Here is a 21,020-nt window from a genome sequence, read left to right as displayed (position 1 = left end):
ACCTGTGGTATTTCCTACACAGGCCAGCAGCTGGGAGTCAGGTCCTATGCTTCTGACTGCTAGTTTAATGGGCCTCTTCTTCACCATCTCTGCTTCTCACCATCAGAGGGAGCTGGGCCTGTCCCTTCAGGGAGAGTTTGGGGAGGGTCTGGTCTTCTCTGAGACCTCTTCCGGAAAGAGGTACTTGGTGGGGTTTGCACTGGTTCCGGAGAGCCTGAGGATGATCGTTGGCACCCTCCCCACACTGTGTTCCCTGTGTCACACCCATATGAGCTTCCAGCAGCCCTTCCTCACACCGAGCTGTGAGTGATTTTCCTGGAGGAGCCCGAAGTCAGAGGAAAGAGAGTCATTTCCATATTGTGGTCAATTTGTTTGGGTTGATGACTGTGCAATTAAATTTGTGATAAGGACCCACAGGTTGGGGGACATACTAATTGCAGGTGGGGCTCAGGTATATTTGCCCTGGATTCCTCTCCAATTGCCTTGTGCTAAGTGGAGAGATTCAGGTTATGTGAACTGAGATGATAACTCTTCCAGCCTCTGTATCCTCCCAGGTCAGCTCCTCCTGTTTGGGGGTGCTTTTCCTACTGTCCGCACAGCTCATAACTAACCTCAGGTTTATTGGTCACAATGGCCATTTATATAGGAGGAACTGGGGGGTAAGAGGAAGAGAGATAGCCAGGAATTCCAGGTCTGTCATTATACAATCCCCGTGACCTTGGCCAAGTTCATCTGACCCTAGAGCCCAGCTTCTTTCACCTGAGTCATGAGGCCCTGCCCAGATACACACTCATTCACAGTAAGGGGTCCTGAAAATACTATGTCAATAGTTTTGGACAAGATGGTGACATTATGAATCATAGAATTCTTAAGCTGATGGGTTCTTGAAGGAAAGGCATTAACATTCATAAGGTCCTGCTATATACAATTTAAACATTTTTTTTAAATTGAACTCCACAGTAAGAAATACATTGAGCCTGGTTGGTATGGCTCAGTGGTTGAGCATCGACCTATGAGTTTGATTCCTGGTCAGAGCACATTCCCGGGTTGCAGGCTTGGTTCCCAGTAGGGGGTGTGAAGGAGGCAGCCAATCGATGATTCTCTCTCATCATTGATGTTTCTATATCCCTTTTCCTCTCCCTTTCTCTCTGAATTCAATAAAAATATAATTATATATAAAAGAAATACATTGTATATGGTGACCTAGTATAGGTGTTGTGTGTACTAAAATAAAAATTCACAAAATAGTACTATGGGCTATACACTCGATTCTGTTCCTCTTTATTCCATTTACTATTTCAAATGATGGTGCTGAACCATAGCACTGATGTCAGGATCAGTTATGACCCACAGTTTGGAAAATGTAGCCCTGATCGTTCCTTGATCTTCGCCTTTCATGCCTGTTACAACTTTAGGAGGCAGGCATGCATCCAAACCCATGCTACAGAGGGAGAAAGTGAGGCTCAGTGAGACTCAATATTTGCACAAAACCATCCAATTCCTGGATGGCTGGGCTGGAATTCTAAGTTAGACTCCAAAGTCCATTCTCCTTCAGAATTATCTTGCTGCCTGAGAATCTTAATGACCCCATTAGGCTGATGGGGAAACTCATGCCCAGAGAGGAAGTGACTTGCTCCAGGTCACACTGGAACTGGTAACAGAGCCCCAGATTGAATCAGATTCATCCCTAGACTCCACACAACCAGCACTGGAATTAGGCTCTTGAGGGTAGACAGCAATTTTTCCATCATCAGTTATTCTGTTCTTCCCCGAAGTCATCCTGGGTTAGATGAAGTTGAAAAAGGCCCAGGAGTCACTCTCCCTGGATAAAGCTGAGCTCACTGATCGGAAAAAAGTGCCTTGCAAATGTCTTCTGGTAGGAAGTTTGACATTGTGCACATCATTGCTTCCACTGGAATTGAAAGTCATGTTGGCTCAGATTAAAAGCAAAACCGGTTTGCTGCACCTCTGTGCACACACAGCAGGTCCTAACCTAGTTTCAAGAATGCAATCTATCCTTATTTGGTGTAGCTTGAATCTCCCTGTCTCTCTTTTCCTCCCCCCAGTACAGAAGCAGGGTGCTCTTGTACTAGTATGTACTTGTCCACCAGGGGGAGCAACAGAGCTCACCAGTGGGGAGTGGATTTGGGATACATTTAAACCAGGCCAGGGCTTCTTCAAGTCCTCTTATGAGGAACTACAAGGACAACAATGCTAGTGGCTGTTACATACTGGCTCCCCAGTCATGCAACTCCAGCGGAGGTGGTACTATGACGTCCTAGGTCAAACTTTACTAAAGCAGTTTGAGGCTAGTGAGCAGAAGGGAGGACTGGAATTATGGCCAAAGAGAAGCCAAGATTATAGCAAACAAAGATGGTGCCAAGTGTCTCATGTGGGAGGAACTGCAAGGCTGGGAGTGGGAGTTGGGCAGCAAGGTCAGAAACCAAGGTGATCAGCAGCAGGATGGAGCGAGGTATGAGGAACGGGTGAGGGCTGTGGGTTATGACCAAAGCCATGAACTATGAGAGAGTGTGGACTGTGGCATGGGACAGACCAGTGCTAAAACACTCTGCAAGTGGGCCCAAGAAGCTGTGAGGCCAGGAGAAGAATCGGATGTGCCCCTCCCCTGGGAGCCCATTTTGGTCACAGAACCTAAGAGCATTGAGGTCTTCTCACTGCTAATAGGGAGGAGCAACTCGTTCCCTTTAGTAGGTACTGATCCCCTCCTCACTGCCTCCATGTCTCCTCTTGGCCTGAGCCCCGTCCTGTCTCCTGGATTTACTGCAGTAGCCCCCTACTCAACATAGCTCATGAGAGCTCAGTACTGCTTCCAGTATGATCCTGTCCACGTGTTAATCAGACTCTGTCACTACTCAGCTCAGAACCCTCCCCTGGCTCCCTGGACAATGGCTTGCATGCATCCCTACCCCACATTGCCTCTGACCTCCTCCCTTACTGCAGCCGCACTGGCCTCCTCCTGCTTTCAAACAAGCCAGACACGCTCCTGCCTCAAGTGCCCCGAACCTGCCCTTCCTTCTGCCAGCGTCACTTTTCCTCCAGACACCTCCGCACTCTCCCCTCACCTGCCTCAAATGCCATCTCATCGGTGAAGCCTTCGCCGGCCACCATATTTAGGACTGCAACCCCTCTCCCATCTGGCATCCCCTCACCCCTTTCCATAACACATCCTATATAAGTGAATTGTTAAATTTGTATATCATCAGACTCCCCACTGATGAGTAGGCAGGCTTGTCTGTGTTGATCATGCTGAAAACAGTACCTGGCACATGGTAGGTGCTCAACAAATTGTTGTTAAAGACAGACAATCCACTGAACTCTCCAACCTTCCCTCCCAGCACACCTGCCCCCATAGCTCCACTCACACTCTGAAGTTCCAACCTCATGGGATACAACTTAAGTTTGTCCACCTCCATGCCTTTGGCACACAGAATCCCCTGGCTTCCTCCTCTTTACCCGTGAAAGTCCTTCCTAGCCCTCAAAGCCCAGGGCCAGCACCTCTTCCATGAAACCTTCTCAGACATCCTCTGGCTGGAATTTTTCTCTTAAACCTCTATGATCACTACTCTAAACATGTTTTCTATAGCACACCACAATTTCAGAGTGGCCTGGTATAATCTTTAGCTCCTGATCAGCTCTCACAGGTTATGGATTCAGTTTGCTTTCTGGAACTTTCTAACGCTGACAAAAGTGTATGTTCTGGAAACAGCTAGAATCACCTCTCAGATCATATAAATTGTATGCGTTAAGCTAATAAAAACCAGTTTCTACAGAAAACTGTAGTGTGTAGTGGTCACTGGAGTGAGGCAGATCTGTCTCAACCTGGCTCTGCCATTTACCAGCTGTGCAATCATCAGCACTTCACCTAATTTCTCTGGATCTCAGTTTCCTTGGCTAGAAAATGGGAAAAGGTTAAGAGTCAGAGTCTAGAGCAGGGGTGGGCAAACTTTTTGACTCGAGGGCCACAATGGGTTCTTAAACTGGACCGGAGAGCCGGAACAAAAGCATGGATGGAGTGTTTGTGTGAACTAATATAAATTCAAAGTAAACATCATTACATAAAAGGGTACGGTCTCTTTTTTTTTTTTTTAGTTTTATTCATTTCAAATGGGCCGGATCCGGCCTGCGGGCCGTAGTTTGCCCACAGCTGGTCTAGAGCCAGCTCTCTTCTGGCTCCCAGAGTCTCAAGTGCTCTGACTCTACTAGACCCTTCCCACGCCTGCTTGGACCCTGGGGCCTTACCGCCCTTATTACACGAATAACACTGTCCAGGGGGAGGGTCTGACTCCCTGAAAATGCTGGCACCTATGCATTCCCGGGCGGGAGTATGGGCCGGCTCACAAAGCTGCCAGGTAGTCAAGTGTGAGGGTCCAATCCCCACCCCAGCTGAGGGAGCCCAGCTTCCAATCCCAGATGAAGGACTATGGCTGGGTAGCTACAACTGCGGCCACTTAGGGAATTCATGATAGATTTTCCCACAGACTTTTAAAACCAAGTCTCATGAGCATGGAGCCAGGGAGGGCAGGGGAGAAATTGAGTTAACTTGGTAATGAGCTTCTCTCTCACTGTGCTTTGGAGATGCTCACCTAATCTTCTGACTCTGAATAAGCAACTTGGCTGCCTAATTAGGTTAACTAATAATTTCCCTTTTGACACTCAGGCTGCCTGATAATTTGGGGGTAACTGTGATTCTGTTTCATTGTTTCCTTTCTAAGTGAATTTCTCAATTTGCCTCCGGGATTAAAGTGCGGAGTAAATCCTCACTATTCCCCAGACCCACCATGCCTCTTCACGCCTCCAGGCGTTGGCTTGCGCAATCGCCTCTACTGGGAATGCCTCTTGGCTCCCTTATGCTCAGGGAAGTCCTACTTTGCCTTGGAGCCCAGGTGCATACCATGAGTGGAATGAAGGAATGAGCCTCTACACCCTCAGGGCAAAATTAATATTAATAGCTAGCATGAATTAAGAACCAGACCAGACACCTCACAAATGTAGTACAAGCTCACGGTAACCCTTCAAGTACGAAAGATGACATGCTGATCTTTTTGTTGTTGTTATTGTGGTAAAACATACATAACCCTTTTAACCATTTTTGTTGTTGTTGTTATTAATCCTCACTTGAGGATCTTTTTTCCATTGATTTTTAGAAAGTGTGGGAGTGGAGAGGGAGGGAGAGGGAGAGGGAGAGGGAGGGAGAGGGAGGGAGAGGGAGAGAGAGAGAGCGAGAGAGAGAGAGAGAGAGAGAGAGAGAGAGAAACATCAATTGGTTGCCTCCCGCATGTGCCCTCACCAGGACTAGGGATCAAACCTGCAACTCAGGCACATAGCCTTGACTGGGAATCAAACATGTGACCCTTAGGTACACGGGGCCAACACTAACCACTGAGAATACTTGCCAGGGCCTTTTAACCATTTTTTAAGTGAACAATTCAGTGGCATTAAGCACATTCACATGTGTAACCATCACCACTAGCTCATCTCCAGAATTTTTTCATTGTCCCAAACAGAAACCCTGCACCCATTGAACACTAACTCCCCATTCCTCCCTCTCCCAGCCCTTGGTAACCTCTGGCATGTTGTTTTAGGAAACTGTGACTCAAGGAGGTTTCAGAGCTGGGACACAGCATGGCCAGGATTTAAGGCCAGGTATCCTCACTAACTCTGGAATCACTGTTCTGTCCAGTCTGTGACACTGCCTGCTACCCCTCCCTTATAGATTGGGCCATAAGACTGTCATATCACCATCTCCCCCTATATTCATCTAGATCCTGCATTCTAGAATAATGTTTGGCACAATCAAGGAGCTCAGTATATAGACAAAATTACAGAATGACTCTACAACAGAGACACTGTGCCTACCTGACCCTGTGGGTGGAAATAGAGCTCACATTGCAACCTTTGCTTTCTAGAAAACATTTACTGAATGCCAACTGTGTGCCTGGCCTGGTGCCAGCTCCTCCTCACTGCCCCCCAGCCTGCTGGCTCCACTCAGCGGGAGAGGCTGAGGGGCGGCTCTGCCTGGCGGCCCTGAAGAGGAAGATTTGTGTTTACATTACCCAGTCAATTCTGTATTTATTTTGGATATTAAGCAGTGACATAAAAGCTGCTGACATTAACCTTCAAGGGCAGAAATTGGCTTTAATGGACCCCATAAAAGTTATTATTGATGGCAGCTGCATGCAGCATCACTGTGACCTCAGCAAAAGCCTCCACCGCTATCAATACTGTTGACAATTACTATTGACTAATGCAAGGCTGGAGAGGGTGGGGGCAGAGGCGGGTTCCTGTGGCTGGAAGTTGCTGGGGATTATGCTTTGCATTTGCATCTGGTAAGGAGCTCTGAGAACTTGGTCACACATGTTTGATTACCTCAGTTGAGAGTCCCACCCTCTTCCTCATTCCAATGGAGCTGGGCAAAGGGCTCAGACTAGAGGATCAGAGAAATCTGAGTTCAAATCCGAGGTTTGCCAACTTGATGACTCACTGGCTATGCAATCTTGGGCGGGTCAGGTGACCTTTTTGGAGTCTCAGTTCTCCCATCTGGGAGATGGAAATACCATAATGTTGTTATGAGGATTAGAGGCAATCAGTCACACATGTGCAGCAGCTTGACACACAGTAGGCCCTCTATATGTCTTCCCTCTACTCCTGAAAAGTGGCCACACTGTGATGTGTTGCTTTACATGTCCTATGGAATTGAGCCCTGCTCGATCATAAGATCTGAATTCTCATCACAGGGAAAGGGGAACTGTGGCCAGTAGGGAGAATATGAGAGAAAGAGAGGAGGAGGAGAGGAGGAAGACTGAAGGTTGGGGGGATAGGGAGAAAAGAGGAAGAGAAAGAACCAGGACAGGAGGAGAGCCTGGCTCCAGCTCAACTAGACAAGGCCCATATACCCTTCACCTCTGAGCCCATCTTCAGCTGTCAATTGAGGAGACACCCTGTGAGCAAGAGTACTGTCAACCTCATCAGTGGATAAAAGGGAGCCATTCCCATGGCTCATTTACTGTCAGTATGAGTCCCTGACAGCATTTAGACCCAAGTATCACAAAGTTGTTAATCTAACTTCCCAACTGGGAGAAAGTGGGCAAGTGCATGGGCGCCTGTGGGGTGTCTGGGTTTGGGGAGTCTAGGTCTGGAAGGGATACAGAGGCCGGGGCTGTTAGATTCTCATGCCCACCCCCTTTGCCTGCCCATCCTCCCTGAGTTCAGTGGGGCTTGGAGCGTGGTGGCCAGTGCAGAAATGGATAATCAGGAGAGGATGCAGGCCAGGCGAAGCAGGCAGCCATTTCCCTGACCCCATTATCAAAGGCCCAGGCTCTTCAGGCTCATTGACTATGCCATTATCACCCAACAGAGGCTTAATTCAGCAGTGATTCAGCTCTCAGGGAGTGTACAATAGTGTGGGTGGTGTGCACCTCACTCTGTCATGACTTTATGGAAAAGGGATCATTTGTCACCATAGCAAGAAGCCTTCAAAGCAATGAATAACCCAAGTATCTTGCTGCCCAGAAATTGGCGGGTCCCAAAGCACCAGAGAAAGGGAGGCTCCCGCCCCCGCTTCCCACTCCCCGCAGCAGCAAACTGCAGAGCAGGCCTAACTCAAGGTCCCTCAGGTATGATGGTAAGGAGGAGCATTCTGAACCCAGACTCCCTTTCCTGCACCAGAGAAAGGAGGCCTTGGAAGAAAGGGCTGAAGAAATGAGACTAAAATACGGAGTCTAGCCCAGCCACACTTCCCCAATCTTGCAGATATGGGAAAGCTAGAGCAAAACCTCAAGTTTTGAATTATCCCACCATGAGAGTGTTTGTTTGGAAGCCATCTCTGATCAACACAAGATGCTGGGGTGGGGCAGCGCCCATGGCGATGGCCCAGGACTGCTGAGCACCTGGAGGCTGGAGCCTACAGGAGCAGGGCTCAGGCAGGATCCTGGGCCCAGGCCTTAGCAGACAAGCTGTGGGGGATGGGTTAGCCATGTCCCTGGCCCCTCTGCTTCCCCATCTCTGAGGCACCTGCCTAATCAGGAAAGAAAGAGTGGAGATCCACTCTCTGTCATGGCACCGCTTGGTGGGTATTATACGTGTCTGTGCAAGAGGCTTTGACTTTTGACCACTAAGAGCAAAGCAATTGTCACCAACATCACTAGAGCCCCAAGCAATGGTGTAATTCAAACCCCGGTCCTGCAGCCCAGGTGCCTGGCTCAGGCCAGGTTGCCACTCACCGGTCTCGGTGTTCTCATGCTCCGTGTCGGTGAGCGTGAGGTTGGAGTTGGCCCGGCTGGACAGGCAGGAGCTGCGGCCCGACCGTGTGCTTCGGCCCCAAAGTCGCACGGGGTGCTCAGGGGACAGCACGGTGTCGGCCTCCATGTCGGCATCAGAGCTGGCGCCCATGGAGTAACCGCAGTGGGGGAGCCCGATGTCTGTGCGGTACAGGGTCCCATGAGGCGGTGTCACCTCGCCCAGCCCCAGCTCACGAAGGGAGAAGTTGGCTCCTGGGAGGAAACAGGTGAGCTTGGTTAGGAGGGGTCTTCCCATCAGAGCCTGGCCCCCAGCCCAGGGCTCCCTCTGGCCTTTGAGCTCACTGTGCCTTTTCTCTGACTGAATGGCTCCTTCTGCCCCTTCCCCACCAGCCCCAAACTTCTACACCCTTTGAGGAAGGCCCGCTCAGATGACACCTCCCCCGTGAAGTCTCCCCTAACCCTACACCCTGTGCAGAAGTCACTGCCCTTCCTCTGAGCTCCTCAGAGTCCACGGCCCCGGTCACAGAGTTAAGGGCCTGACCCCTCCACCGATGATGACCTCATGGCACAGGACCATGCCTTGCTCATTCCTAAAACCCTGTGCCTAGAACAAAATCTGGTGCTTACAGGGGCCAACAAAGGTCTGCCACACTGAATGGAGGGCCTTGGGTCTCCTCTTCCAGTCAGGATGGGGTGCAGTGCTTGCCAGCAAGGAGGATAAAGTCATGAAACAGTCCCATATTGCCTGGTAAATAGCTGATGCCTAAGCCTTCTCATGCCCAGTGCCCCAGCCTCTGCTCTGCCCACTCCAGTCTCTTCCCTACAAGGCCCCCACACCCAATGAGATCACCTCCCAGTCTCTCCATGATGCAGCTGCTAAAAGGTTAATGTCAGCGGGCTTGGCACAGCAGGGGCTTGGGCTGTTCAGTGCCAATAAGACATTCTGAGTGGCCAGGGTCTGGGCCAGACCAGATGTTAAATGTTTTGAATGTGCCATAGGCCAGTTTGCCTCCCACCCTCACTGCACACCACACTTCCTGTGTGCCCGGTTTGCTCCCTCTGATCTTTCTACAGCCCTGTCCTATGCATCTCCCAGCTTCACAGTCTCGCCCCCCTCTCCCTAGTATTCCTGCTCTGCTGGGCCAGCCCTCCCAAGGGACACCAGTCACACATTATGAAGAATGACTGCTACATTAAGTGAAATATCAAATTTATTTGCAATAAACAGCCTTGGCTGCATTGATTTCCATATGGCTTGCCCTGAATATCCTTTTAAGCAGCCAGACTCAGTGTCAATATGAGTGAGCTGAGACATCCCAGGACTGGAGAAATGCAGGGAGAGAGCTGACTCTAAGGGCTCGGCGATCCCTTTGAGCCAGCCTGGCCCCTCTGATGTGTGAGCTTAGATGATTTATTTCACCAAACATGAGATGTGCTCCTGTTTGCTTTAAGTCCCTTTGGCCTCTTTCCCGAGGAGCCCATCCCACCTTGCTCAACATCTAGCTGTGCAAGCTCAGGCTGGTGACATCACCTGGGCCTGTGTTCTTGTTTGTAAAATGGGGTGATAACCTATGACCTGCTACCGGGTAGAAACTACCCTCAGGATTTTTGAGGATCCAGAGAGGTAAGGGGAGAGAGGATACTTCATAAACTGCGATGCTCACAGCTGCCTATGAGATGAGAATGCTTCTTGTTTGTTATTTACAAAGACAAGAAGGGGCCTCTTCTGCAGCCTCGTGCACCAGGGTGGCATCTAGGCCACGCTGGACTGGCAGGGCTCCCTGAGCTCTATCAGCCATGGGCCGGGCAGAGCTGGAGAGGAGCTTGGGTACCACTTGGTCCCTTCCCCTCACTGAGACCCAGCAATGACAGCTAGTAGTAGGCAGCATTTGGGAAGCAGCTGATCTGTGCCAGGTACTGTGTCAAGGGCTTTATTTCCAGTCCTTGTTCATTCTGAGCAGCCTCCTAATAGGAGGCGTCACAGTTATCCCACTGCTCAGGGAAGGAGTTGAGGGTAGTAAGAGCAGCAGAGCCAGAATTCAAATCCAGGTTTTCTGATGCCTGAGTCTGAACTCTTGACCACAAGCTAGGAGAGAGAGCAGACCCCTCATCTTTCAAACCTGAGAGGCAGCCTTGCCAACAAGTCAGCCTTCCTGTGGATCCAGGCCTGTGGGGGAGGCCACATGCTGTGTGTATGCGTGTGTGTGTGTGTGTGTGTGTGTGTGTGTGCACCCATGTCCAGCTCTTCTTACCTCTGTGATCTTGGGCAAATGAACCAACTTGGTGTTGTTGTAAGGATTAAATAACAAAGGCAAGATGTATATAAATTACACAGCACCATGCCTGGCTAACCCTATCTGTAGAAGGCACGTGGGCAGGGTAGAACCAGGGAGGGCTGCAGGACCATTCAGGGATTGGCAGGAATCACAGAGGCTCCAGGTTGGCAAACATATCATGGCAGCTGTGGACATAGTGAACAGTCCAGTGGGTCCAGAGCATGGGTGGTGAGGTGGAGAGGCAGGGGATAAAATAGTCCAAAAGACAAATGAATGTGGAAAAAGCCCTACTAAGCCAGGTTAAGGAGCTCAGGCAAAGGGCCATGGGGAGTCATTTCCAACTTCACCCCAGCTGTAGTGCAGAGAATAGACCACAGGGGGCAGCACCGGGTGAAGGGGGCTGTGCTGATCCTCTCAGAGAGAAGACAGTGGCCTGAACTGGACCAGTGGCGGAGGGGATGGAGAAGAGCGAGGGATTTGGAGTAGGATGGACAGGTTTAGTGACCACTGTGTGTAGGAAATGAAAGAGTGGGAATCAGGTGCCAGGATAGTCCCCAAATTAGGAAGTTTTTAGGTCCATCTCAGAAACAGCTTCCTCTCGAGGTGAGGGCAGTACTTGATACCAAAAGGTGCTAAGATATGTTTGTTGAAATATATAAACAGATAACAAAACTAACGGCCAAGACTTACTCAGCACTTCCTTGGTGTTATCACGCTTACCATTTAAACACGTCATCTCAATGGTCCTCATAACAATTCGGCCCAATAGAGAGGCCACTCCTGCCCATCTGACAGCTGAGCAGTGAGGCTTGGAGGAGAGCCCAGGGCTCTGAACTCAGCCCCAAGAATGGACCCCGCTCCTAACCACCTCTTTATGCCAGGAAGTGGTGAGCATGAAAATCAATGAACTGAGAATGAACCGCAGGGCAGGCTTTGACTAGATCCCAGTGCCAAAATAGCAGATTTGGTGTTGACTCAGCACTCACTGGCCCTGCTGCTCCACTGCGCCCACGCCCAGGGCCACACCTGCGTGCACACCTGCCCCAGGCTCTGTTCCAGGCTCTGCCCCAGGCTCTGGCCCTGGCCCTCCCTCACCTGTGCGGCAGAACTCCTCAGCCTCTTGCGGCACCATGTCCTTGATGCGGCTGCCGTAAGCAAGGCGGGCGTCCTGGTCATAGGCCTTCAGGGTCTCGCTGGAGCTGTAGGACTTCTGTGGGGCCTTGCCCTCCTCGCTGTCTGCAGATGAGCTGGTGTAGCGGCGCTCGGTGTCCCGGCGCCGGGTCAGCGAGCGGTATGGCTTCCTCTCCTTCACGTCCATGGCCTCTGGCCCACACTCCTCCACATCCACGAACAGGGTCCTTGCCTCACTCAGGGCTGAGCGGTCTGGAGCCAGGAAAGCAAAGAAAAGGGCGTGAGCTTGGGCCCCAGGAAGCAAAGACCACAGCCAGGTCCATCTGGGCCTCAGACCTTGATTCACCCTGCAGTGCTGCGGGGACTGGCCTCTGGCTCCGAGGCGTGAGAGCACCCCTCCAAGACCACAGGGGGCCTTGCACTCAGAGCCTCTAAAAATGAATCCTGTCTCTGCTCCTCCGCCTTCCACCTCGAAGATGCCCCAACCTGCCCCTCAAGTGATCCCTGCCAGGAAAGCTAAGGAAGGCCAGAGGGCTCTGGTTTTCCTAATCCCCCGGGACAGGAACACGGGCTTGTTCCCATCACGTGCCCAGCTGCCACAGGGCCTGACCCAGAAGAGCGGCTCCTTAAGAATTCGTAGAATGAATGACTCTACTCAGACACTGCGGTAAGCACTTTGCATAGATGATCACATTTAACCCAATGAGCCAAGGTATCAACAACCAATCTACACCGTCACCACCAGATAACTAATTACTTGCTTATTGTTTGTTTTCTTCCACTAATACGCAAGCTCCTTGCAAGCCTGGGCTTTACCTGTTTTGCTAACTCCTGAGCTCTAGCAGCGCCAGCGAATCCTGGCACACCTGATTCACATTGGTTTCATTAACTGGCCAACCAATCCCCGTCTGACTGCTGAGAAAATGGAGGTTCAGAACCAACTTCAAGGTCACGGGGTGGTAACAAAGGCAGACCCTGAACCCAGGTCGGCTTGGCTCTAAAACCTGAGCTTTTCCTATTCCTTCCTCCCACTCTTGCTACACAACAGTGTCCTTCCAGCTGGGCTAGCTCTGAGGGCCATGCAGACAGAGAGAGGACTCCCTCACCTGCAGACTCGCCGTCTCATCAGTGGCACAATTCGCACCTGGGGGAGCTATGGTGCCTGCCCCATACATCTGGGTGTTGCCAGGGTGTCTGATGGGTGGGAGGGAGAGAGGAAAGGTGCTGTTTTGTCCCCTGCCTTTCTCCTCTTTCCTCCATCTTGACCTTTTTTACCCTAGACTGACACCCCAGGATTTTTTAAAGCTGTCATAACACCCTCTTTCTCTTTCCAAATGTGTTCCTTTGGCTCTGGGGGCAGCAAACATAGCCCTTACAAGAGCCAGGGGTCAGCACAGAAGGAAAGCAGAATGTCCTGCATAATGTGTGATGAGAGCTCTTCCGTTCTTGACACACAGCCTCTCAGTTCTTTTATTCATTGTCCCACTGTCCAGAGAAACATGGGTACACACACATTCTGCTTGGTGGCTGTTGTACGGAGAAGCCACAGAGTGAGAGTGTGGTCTATGGGGCCACCTGGGGTCTCCCTGTGGGGGCCAGGTCTCTGACAGACAGGGAGGGGGCCTGTCCACAAGGGCAGTGCCACCCAGTGCCTGCCAATGCTGCCACGTTGGAGTGCAGAGTGTCTTGTGAGTTTTTAAGACAAGCTGGGAAATTGGACTTATTATTTTTAATTTCAAAATACTCTACAGGCCAAACAAAACACAAGGACGAGTCATTTTGGTCAGGGAACTAGTGGTTTCCAAGTTCTGCCTTTAATCGTGGACATCTGAGACATCCCTTTGGCCTGAAGATGCTCTCTTCCCTCCTAGGACTCCAAAGGCCCTCTCCTTAATGGTAACATTAGAATCCCCACTTTAATCCTGTGACGCAGGCACTATGATCATCTGCAATTTTCAGATGAAAGATTGCGAGGTGAAGGACCTGCCCATGGTTGCACAGTTCCTGAGTGGTGGAGCCACAGTTCTGACCAAGGCGGTTGAACTTGCCACGTAACTGCTAGAAAGCATTGCCTTTTCATGCTGTGCCAGATGCATTTCCTAAGCCAAGATCAGGCCAGAGCCCTCCTTCTGCCCCCCTAGCAGCCCTGCAGAGACTTTAGGGTGAATTCCAGTTCTCAGTCCAAATGCTCTTGTGTCTGGCACATCTCACTTCCACTCACTGAGCCACTTTCTAGACATGAATTCTGTGATCTCTGCACCTCTGTGCATGTGGTTTCATCATAGACTATCTACCTAACTAGATGCCTGCCTCTTCCCCAGACAACAGTTCCTGGAGGGCAGGCCTGGCATCCATGAACTCCTGAAATGCCAGCTGAGTAAATAAATGAATAAACTTCATTTCTTCTTACCAATCTTAAGTAATATAAAATATTGGTGGTTCAACTTAGATAAATATGTATTAAATACATCGAAGATGGAATTAAAATTAAATGCATTGCTCAGATGCATTCTTTTAAAAGGCAGCCTGCATTTGAAGTACAGTGGGGCCTTGACTTACGAGTGCCCCGACTAATGAGTTTTTTGAGATACCAGCTGTCTCTAGGCCGATTTTTTGCATTGAGTTGATAGAGTAATTTGAGTTAATGAGCTCCTTAACGAGTCCTTAACGAGCTCAGTCTCAGAACGAATTAAGTCAAGGCCCCACTGTATATGCCTCCACCGAGCAGCTGTGTGACCTAGGACAAGTTACTGAACCACTCTGTGCTTCAGCGTCCTCATCCGTAAAATAGCACCTCTTGGGGTTGTTCGGAGGATTAAATGAATTAATGCACATCCCTGCAACATATGGCCCCTGATACATAATGGGTGCTGAATAGATGTTAGCCGCATTATCATCAGGAGAACCCCACATTTTACTTTTAAAAGGTGCACTTTATAAGTCTCCAGCTCAGTGTCAGTTATAACTGGAGAAGGAACACCCCCCGGAAACGTGTTCATAGGCTGAGACACATTCCGGCTGTTAACTTGGTGGGTGACTGTCTTATCAGCGTGTGCCTGTTGACCAAAGACACTGGCTTCAAGGCAAAGACTAAGTAACTACAAACGATGATGAAGAATGCAGCCCAGGCACTCATGGCTTCCCTGCCACAAAGCAGAAGCGCGGAGGACAATTGCCATGCTCCTGTTTCCTTTGATTCCCCTCATTTTATTTTTTTAAATTTTATTTTATTGTTTAAAGTATTACAAATAGTAGTACATATGTCTCCTTTTTTTCCCCCCCATTGATCTTCCCCTGGCCTCCCCTACCCGCCCCAGCACATGCCCTTAGCTCCCCCCACCCTCAGTGTCTTGTGTCCATTGGTTATGCTTATATGCATGCATATAAGTCCTTCGGTTGATCTCTTACCTCCCCCGCAATACTCCCAGCCTTCCCATTGTACTTTGACAGTCTGTTTGATGCTTCTCTGCCTCTGTATCTATCTTTTTGTTCATCAGGTTATATATTCCTTATTATCCATAAATGAGTGAGTTCATGTGGTATTTTTATTTCACTGCCTGGCTTACTTCACTTAACATAATGCTCTCCAGTTCCATCCATGCTGCTGCAAATGGCAAGAATTCCTTCTTTTTTATAGCAGCATAGTATTCCATTGTGTAGATGTACCACAGTTTTCTAATCCACTCATCTGTTGATGGGCATTTAGGCTGTTTCCAAATTTTAGATATTATAAATTGTGCTGCTATGAACATAGGGGTGCATATATCCTTTCTAATTGGTGTTTCTGTTTTCTTGTGATTTCCCCCCGCCCCCCATTTTAGCCGTAATAAAGTAATTCAGTAAATACTTATGTGTTTTGAACAGGTGGGAGGTTGGTCATGGTCTACATTCAGCTTGACCTTTATTAGCGAGAGAAAGAAGGGGCCATGCCCTGGCTGTTTGCTCAGTGGTTAGAGTGATGGCCCCTAGACCGAAGGGTGTCAGGTTTGATTCATCTCAATTGTAGGCTCTATCTCTGGCCCTAGTTGGGGAGTGTTCGGGAGGCAACCAATTGATGTGTCTCTCTCACACGGTGTTTCTTTCTCTCTGTTCCTCCTCTGCCCTTCAACTCTCTCTAAAAATCAATGGGGAAAAACCTCAGGTGAGGATTAAAAATAAAAGAAGGGAATGGGTCGGGATGTAAGACGTGACAGTGGAGAAGAGCTCCCAGAGCAAAGGGCCTGCAGTGCAGTGATGCTGAGGCCCTGGCAGGAGGGTCTGTGTGCTGGAAAGGGTGCCCAGCTCAGATCCTGGGGACCCAATTCATGGGCTGGGGGCAGAAGCACCGGTACACGTGTGTTTAAACATGTCAGACACTCCTTACTGGCTGACCAAGTGGTTCCCACTGCGCCTAAACCCATTACCCGACCCTTTTTAACTCTCCCTCTGCTTCCTCTCACTCCCACAGAATAACCTGCCACTCTAACTGGCCTCTCTCCCAGATCCACTCTCCGTTTCTCTCCCACCAGCTGCCTGCCATGTCTCAGACATTCTCAACTGAGCCCTGCCTGTGATGTTCACTGGGTTCACCCAAGGGAGGCTCCTGCAGGAGGTGGGGCAGGAGGGGGAGGAGCGAGGAGAGAGCGCTGCTTTGTCCACTCCCTCTCCCACCAGTTGGCCCCTCTTCCAGGCCTCCAGCTCTCCCTGGCTCTGCAAACATCCTTCCCTGCCCTCACCTGTCCAGGCCCAGGGGTGCCCTAGTTTTCTGCTGCATGGAGACCCTGGGTGTCTCACCATTCTGGTTGGCTGCCTTCATCTGCCCACACCTGTGTCTCTTTGTTAACGTCTGTTCATTGGAACCATCTGGGGTGAATTCTGTTTCCTGGGGGATCCTGACCTGTGATGCAGCTCCGCCTCTTGCTCTCTGCTTCACTGTCAGTAATTATGATGATGATCATCATCATTGTCATCAAACTAATGACACCAACAGCGATCACTTACTCAGAGCTTACCACAGGGTAGGCCCTGGGCACAGTGCTCTGGATAGATGATCTCATTTAGTTGTCAACACTCCTAGTCTGTGTATTGGTACCATTTTAGTGATGAAGAACCTAAATCTTAGAAAAGTTAAATAACTGGTTTAAAACCATGCAGGCAGAACTGAATCAAGAGTTGGATCCACCCATTGCCAAATCTCCCCTCTCACAGCCCTCTGCCATGCACAATGCGTTCCAGGTGAGGAGTTGGTTGGCTCCAGCCATGTTCTGGCTGTGTGGCCCTGGGCCAGCCCCTCACCCCAGGGCGCTGGGTTTGTCAGATGCTTTGTAAACTGTAATGCACATTATACCTCTAGGCGCACGGGATTGGAGAGTTATTACTACCAATGCCACCATCATCATCTTTATTGCTTTGTTATTTCTAACCATCAAATTTTATAACTGCTTTAATCATAGAGTAAATCAAGCAGCTGAGTATGTTCTGGGAAGCTAAGTTGCCAACACATACCTGAAGGACATGCCTAGCAGCTCAGCCACTGCAGGCCTCAGGCTAAGCTGGAGGGTCCGACTGGGGCTCCTGCTGAGGTTGACAACCAAGACAAAGTGCATGTAGCCCCCACAGGGGAGCTGGGGATGCTGGCACAGACCACCCGTGTGAGATGCGTGAGACCCTGGACTGCTCTCAAGGGGTGGCTTCAGAGAGGAGTTCATTTCCACCACCTGTTACAGACCAGTTTGTGCTGGGCGCTGGGCCCAGAGATGAGCAGACACAGCGCTACAGGAGCAGCTCACTGTGTGTTCAGGTGTCAGCCACAGGGAACAAGGCTGGGAGCTCTGGTAAAGCATGAATTGCAGTTTCACAGGTTTCTCCACATGCTGACACGGGGTCAGTTTTGGTCTGTCTATGGGGAGGGAGAGGACCTGGGACAAGAGAAGGGGAGAGAGGTGTGCACTGAGCACTGTGCCCTGTGCTTTCACACAGCCCCGGGAGAACGTTCACTGATTACGGGTACTTCCCGTTTTAGAGCGCAGGCTGAATGACCCAGCGGACTGATCAAGGTCACACAGCCAGTGAGTGACAGCACTGGGACCTGACCCAGTCATTCTAAAATCCACATTTTGGTCCTAGCTGGTTTGACTCAGTGGATAGAAGGTTGGCCTGCGGACTGAAGGGTCCCGGGTTCAATTCTGGTCAAGGGCATGTACCTCAGTTGCAGGCATGGGGGAGGCAACAAATTGATGTGTCTCTCTCACAATGATGTTTTGTTCTGTCTCTCCCCCTCCCTTCCATTCTCTCTAAAAATCAATGGGAAAAATATCCTCAGGTGACATCTGCATTTTGGGTTGTTTGTTTTTTTTTTTCTTTACATGGAGCTGGACTCCAGTGGCTCTGGAAGGTTTGAACGGAGTGTGAATGTGGGGAGGCCTGGGAGACACCGAGTGCTGACGGTGGTCAGGGTGCCATTTCCGATGGAGAAAGAGGCAATGACAATAAAACAACCACTGCTAATGGAATACCTACTCATGTGCCGGGTACTTTGTACAGATTGTTTCTAATCCCTACCACAACTAGGCAGTCAGATATCACCCTCTTATTTTATATTTTATTTTACAAATGAGATAACGAGTTCAAAGAGAAGGGGACTTGCTCTAGATTACATGTCAGGGTCTGGATCTGAACCAGAAGAAAATGTTTAAACCTGGAGAAAGGTATTCCCACCTAGTACCATAGCTTAACTCATTGGGTAAATAATGGCCAAGGGCCTCTCTGTCCTAAGTGCTGCAGAAGGTGTGCAGGGGTAACACACTGAGGCCCCCTCGTCCTTCCCTCCCTCCCACAACACCTCGGCCTGCCCTGCTGTTCCAAGTCTTGTGTGAGGCCTCTGTGGAGAAGACCAATAGCTTGCTACTCCTTGGAGCTTCAGAAAGACACTGGGTGAGTCACACAAGGAAGAGAAGCAGGAGAAGGTCCCACAGGCCCTAAGCCAGGCCCGGTGGGTGGGCCAGAGGCCAGGAGACAACCAGGGTCCACTGCCCAGAGAAAGTGACATCTGCACCATGACCAAAGGATGCCAGGTGACAGTGGGCCACGCAGGCAGTTCTGGGGTAAGGAGAGAAAAGAAGCTGAAACCAGTGGCCTTCTGATTTCTCTGACCTACAGCAAGAAGACATTGCTTTCCCAATTCAGTACACACACACGTCTACACATTTCCAACTAAATCAAACATTTCAAGAACTAGCCTAACTTTTCCTCAAGAGTGAAATCTGAGATTTTCTACTGGACTCTATTCTACTGAAACAGAATGATGGATGGGTTGCCAACCTACACTTTGAGAACACTTCTCCACGTATCGGCATGGAGGGAAGCCGAGGTGTGAGAGAATGTGGGGACAGACGGGCCCAGCTACTCCTCAAGTCCAGGCTCCAGGGAGGGGAGAGGTTCAAGCCAGAGCCTGAGAGGCGAGGAGTGAGCCGCCTGGGAGAAAGAAGAGAGCTCTTCAAGAAGGATTAGAACATGAGTGGACAATAACATGCAGGCGCGCACGTGGCAGACAGCCTTGATCTTGAGGTCCCCGGGGAGCCTGTGGTCCAGCTGTTTCTCAGGGCTCTGACTCGGCGGCAGGATCTGGCCTGGAAGAGTGTGTGGGACTGAGGAGAGGAGGGCAGATGGGGACCAAAGCTTGTGGTGTGCAGAGAGAAACTCAAGAAGCACACTTGGGCCCTTCCTTGCAGTATTTATGAGGAGCCAGGGCCTGGGACTTTCTTGGAGAGACTTCATCAGATGTACAGCACTGCGAGGCACCCCTGCCCCTGCTAAAGCCCCTGGGGTGGGGGTGGGGGCTGTTACCACCCTGGGTTTCCTGGAAACCTCAGAAACGGCTGGGGACAAACCAAGAAACAGACTGAATTTCTACTGCACTAAGGTTTATAAGTTTTCCTTAACATAAGCACACGGTGATATTTTTAGTTATTTGTGTCAAAAAGAGCCCATAAATATTTCAGAGATAAAAATGTGTTCTGTAAAATATAAGTATCTTTCTCTTCTCTCTTCTCCCCTTCCTTTCTCTCTCTCTCTCTCTCTCTCTCTCTCTCTCATCATTATACATTTTTTTGTTGCCTTAGTCCTTCAAATTTGTTTTAAATTCCAGTGCTATATGAAGGTGAATGCCAGGGGTGGTGGGAGCACCTGTTCTGTACCAGGTACTGTTGGGCTGTGTATAAACCAGAGATGTAGGTGTCATTATACCCACTTTACAGACTTGGAAACTGAGGTTCAGAGTAGCACTAAGTGATGCTCAAGTTTGCACTATATGCCATGTTGACTGTACTCCATGTTGTACATTTCTTTGGCCCTGTCACTTTAGGGAAATCCTTGCCTTTTTAAACAGAGACAGTAATTATAATAATGGTGGATAATGGCAAGGTCTTTACATGCAATACCTCATTTAATCCTCACCACACCCCTAAACCCTAAAACCTCATTTTCTAGATGAAAAAGCCCAGGATTTAGCGAGGCTAATACCTTGCCCAGAAGACTGCAGCAAGGAAGTGCAGAGCCTGGGTCCATACGACCCCAAGGCTCAAGCTGTTAACCAGACCCAGGTCATCCCTTATTCTGATTTGCTTCAATGTTCTATGTGTCCTTTCCTTTTGTTTTTCAGCAGTATTAAGTCCTCCGGTGCACCGACTCAGCACCTGACCCAGCTTAGGGAGGAATGCTTTTACAGCGGCTTCTCAGAGTGTGCCCTGAACAGGAAGGCGGCACCGCGGGCCAGGGAAAGGGCCTTCTTGGGCTCGTGGTGGAATGTGGCCTTGTGCCCAGCCGGGCTGTGAGGACTTCCTTAATCAGCAGCTGGGAGGCAGGTGACAGATGGTGCTTACAGGAGCCATCGTGCCCTTCTGTGGAGGGCTTGTCACAGGCCAGGCGTGGAAGGGCAGGCGGTTGCTGTATGGTGCTGCCCCTCTGATCCTGAGCTGGGAGAGCTCTCCCCGGAGCTGCCCTGGCCCCTCAAAGGGCTGAGCGCACACAGGACCGGGGACAACAGGCCCTCAGCCAACATGAGGCAGTACAAGGCCTGTGTATTCCAGATTCCTCCATCTGTCTTCATTCTTCCCCTCCCGAAGCCATGTACCAGCCAATGACCCCTTTACCAATGGTGGCATCTTAGTGTCAGTAAATGTGCTTTTTACTGTATGACTGAAAGCACCACCAAAGGCCAGCTCGTTCATGCACCATCGATGTTTGAACCCCGTTGGTCCCATCCTTACCAATTGGTCAACCATATCTTTTTTTTTTCTTCTTAAAATTTCAGAGAGGAAAGAAGAGACAGAAACATCAATGACGAGAGAGAATCATCCATTGGCTGTCTGCACGCCCA

The 21,020-nt window shown here is 50.0% G+C and overlaps 1 protein-coding gene across 1 annotated transcript in view; it reads right to left on the bottom strand.

The window, feature by feature from the left end:
- The window catches only part of TENM4 (teneurin transmembrane protein 4), a 734,586-nt gene that overhangs the window by 374,533 nt on the left and 339,033 nt on the right, over positions 1-21,020 (bottom strand). Inside the window, exons 4-5 of the mRNA XM_036324847.1 lie at positions 11,630-11,917; positions 8,241-8,510 (exon numbers count right to left, since the gene is read on the bottom strand). Of these exons, the coding sequence (XP_036180740.1) occupies positions 8,241-8,510; positions 11,630-11,917 (558 nt within the window). The remainder of the gene's footprint in view (positions 1-8,240; positions 8,511-11,629; positions 11,918-21,020) is intronic.

The sequence above is a fragment of the Myotis myotis genome, unplaced genomic scaffold, assembly GCF_014108235.1.
Source record: "Myotis myotis isolate mMyoMyo1 unplaced genomic scaffold, mMyoMyo1.p scaffold_m19_p_10, whole genome shotgun sequence".
NCBI classification, from domain to species: domain Eukaryota; kingdom Metazoa; phylum Chordata; class Mammalia; order Chiroptera; family Vespertilionidae; genus Myotis; species Myotis myotis.
The sequence above is the reverse complement of the archived record's forward strand: the minus strand, read 5'-3'. Positions and strand labels throughout refer to the sequence as shown.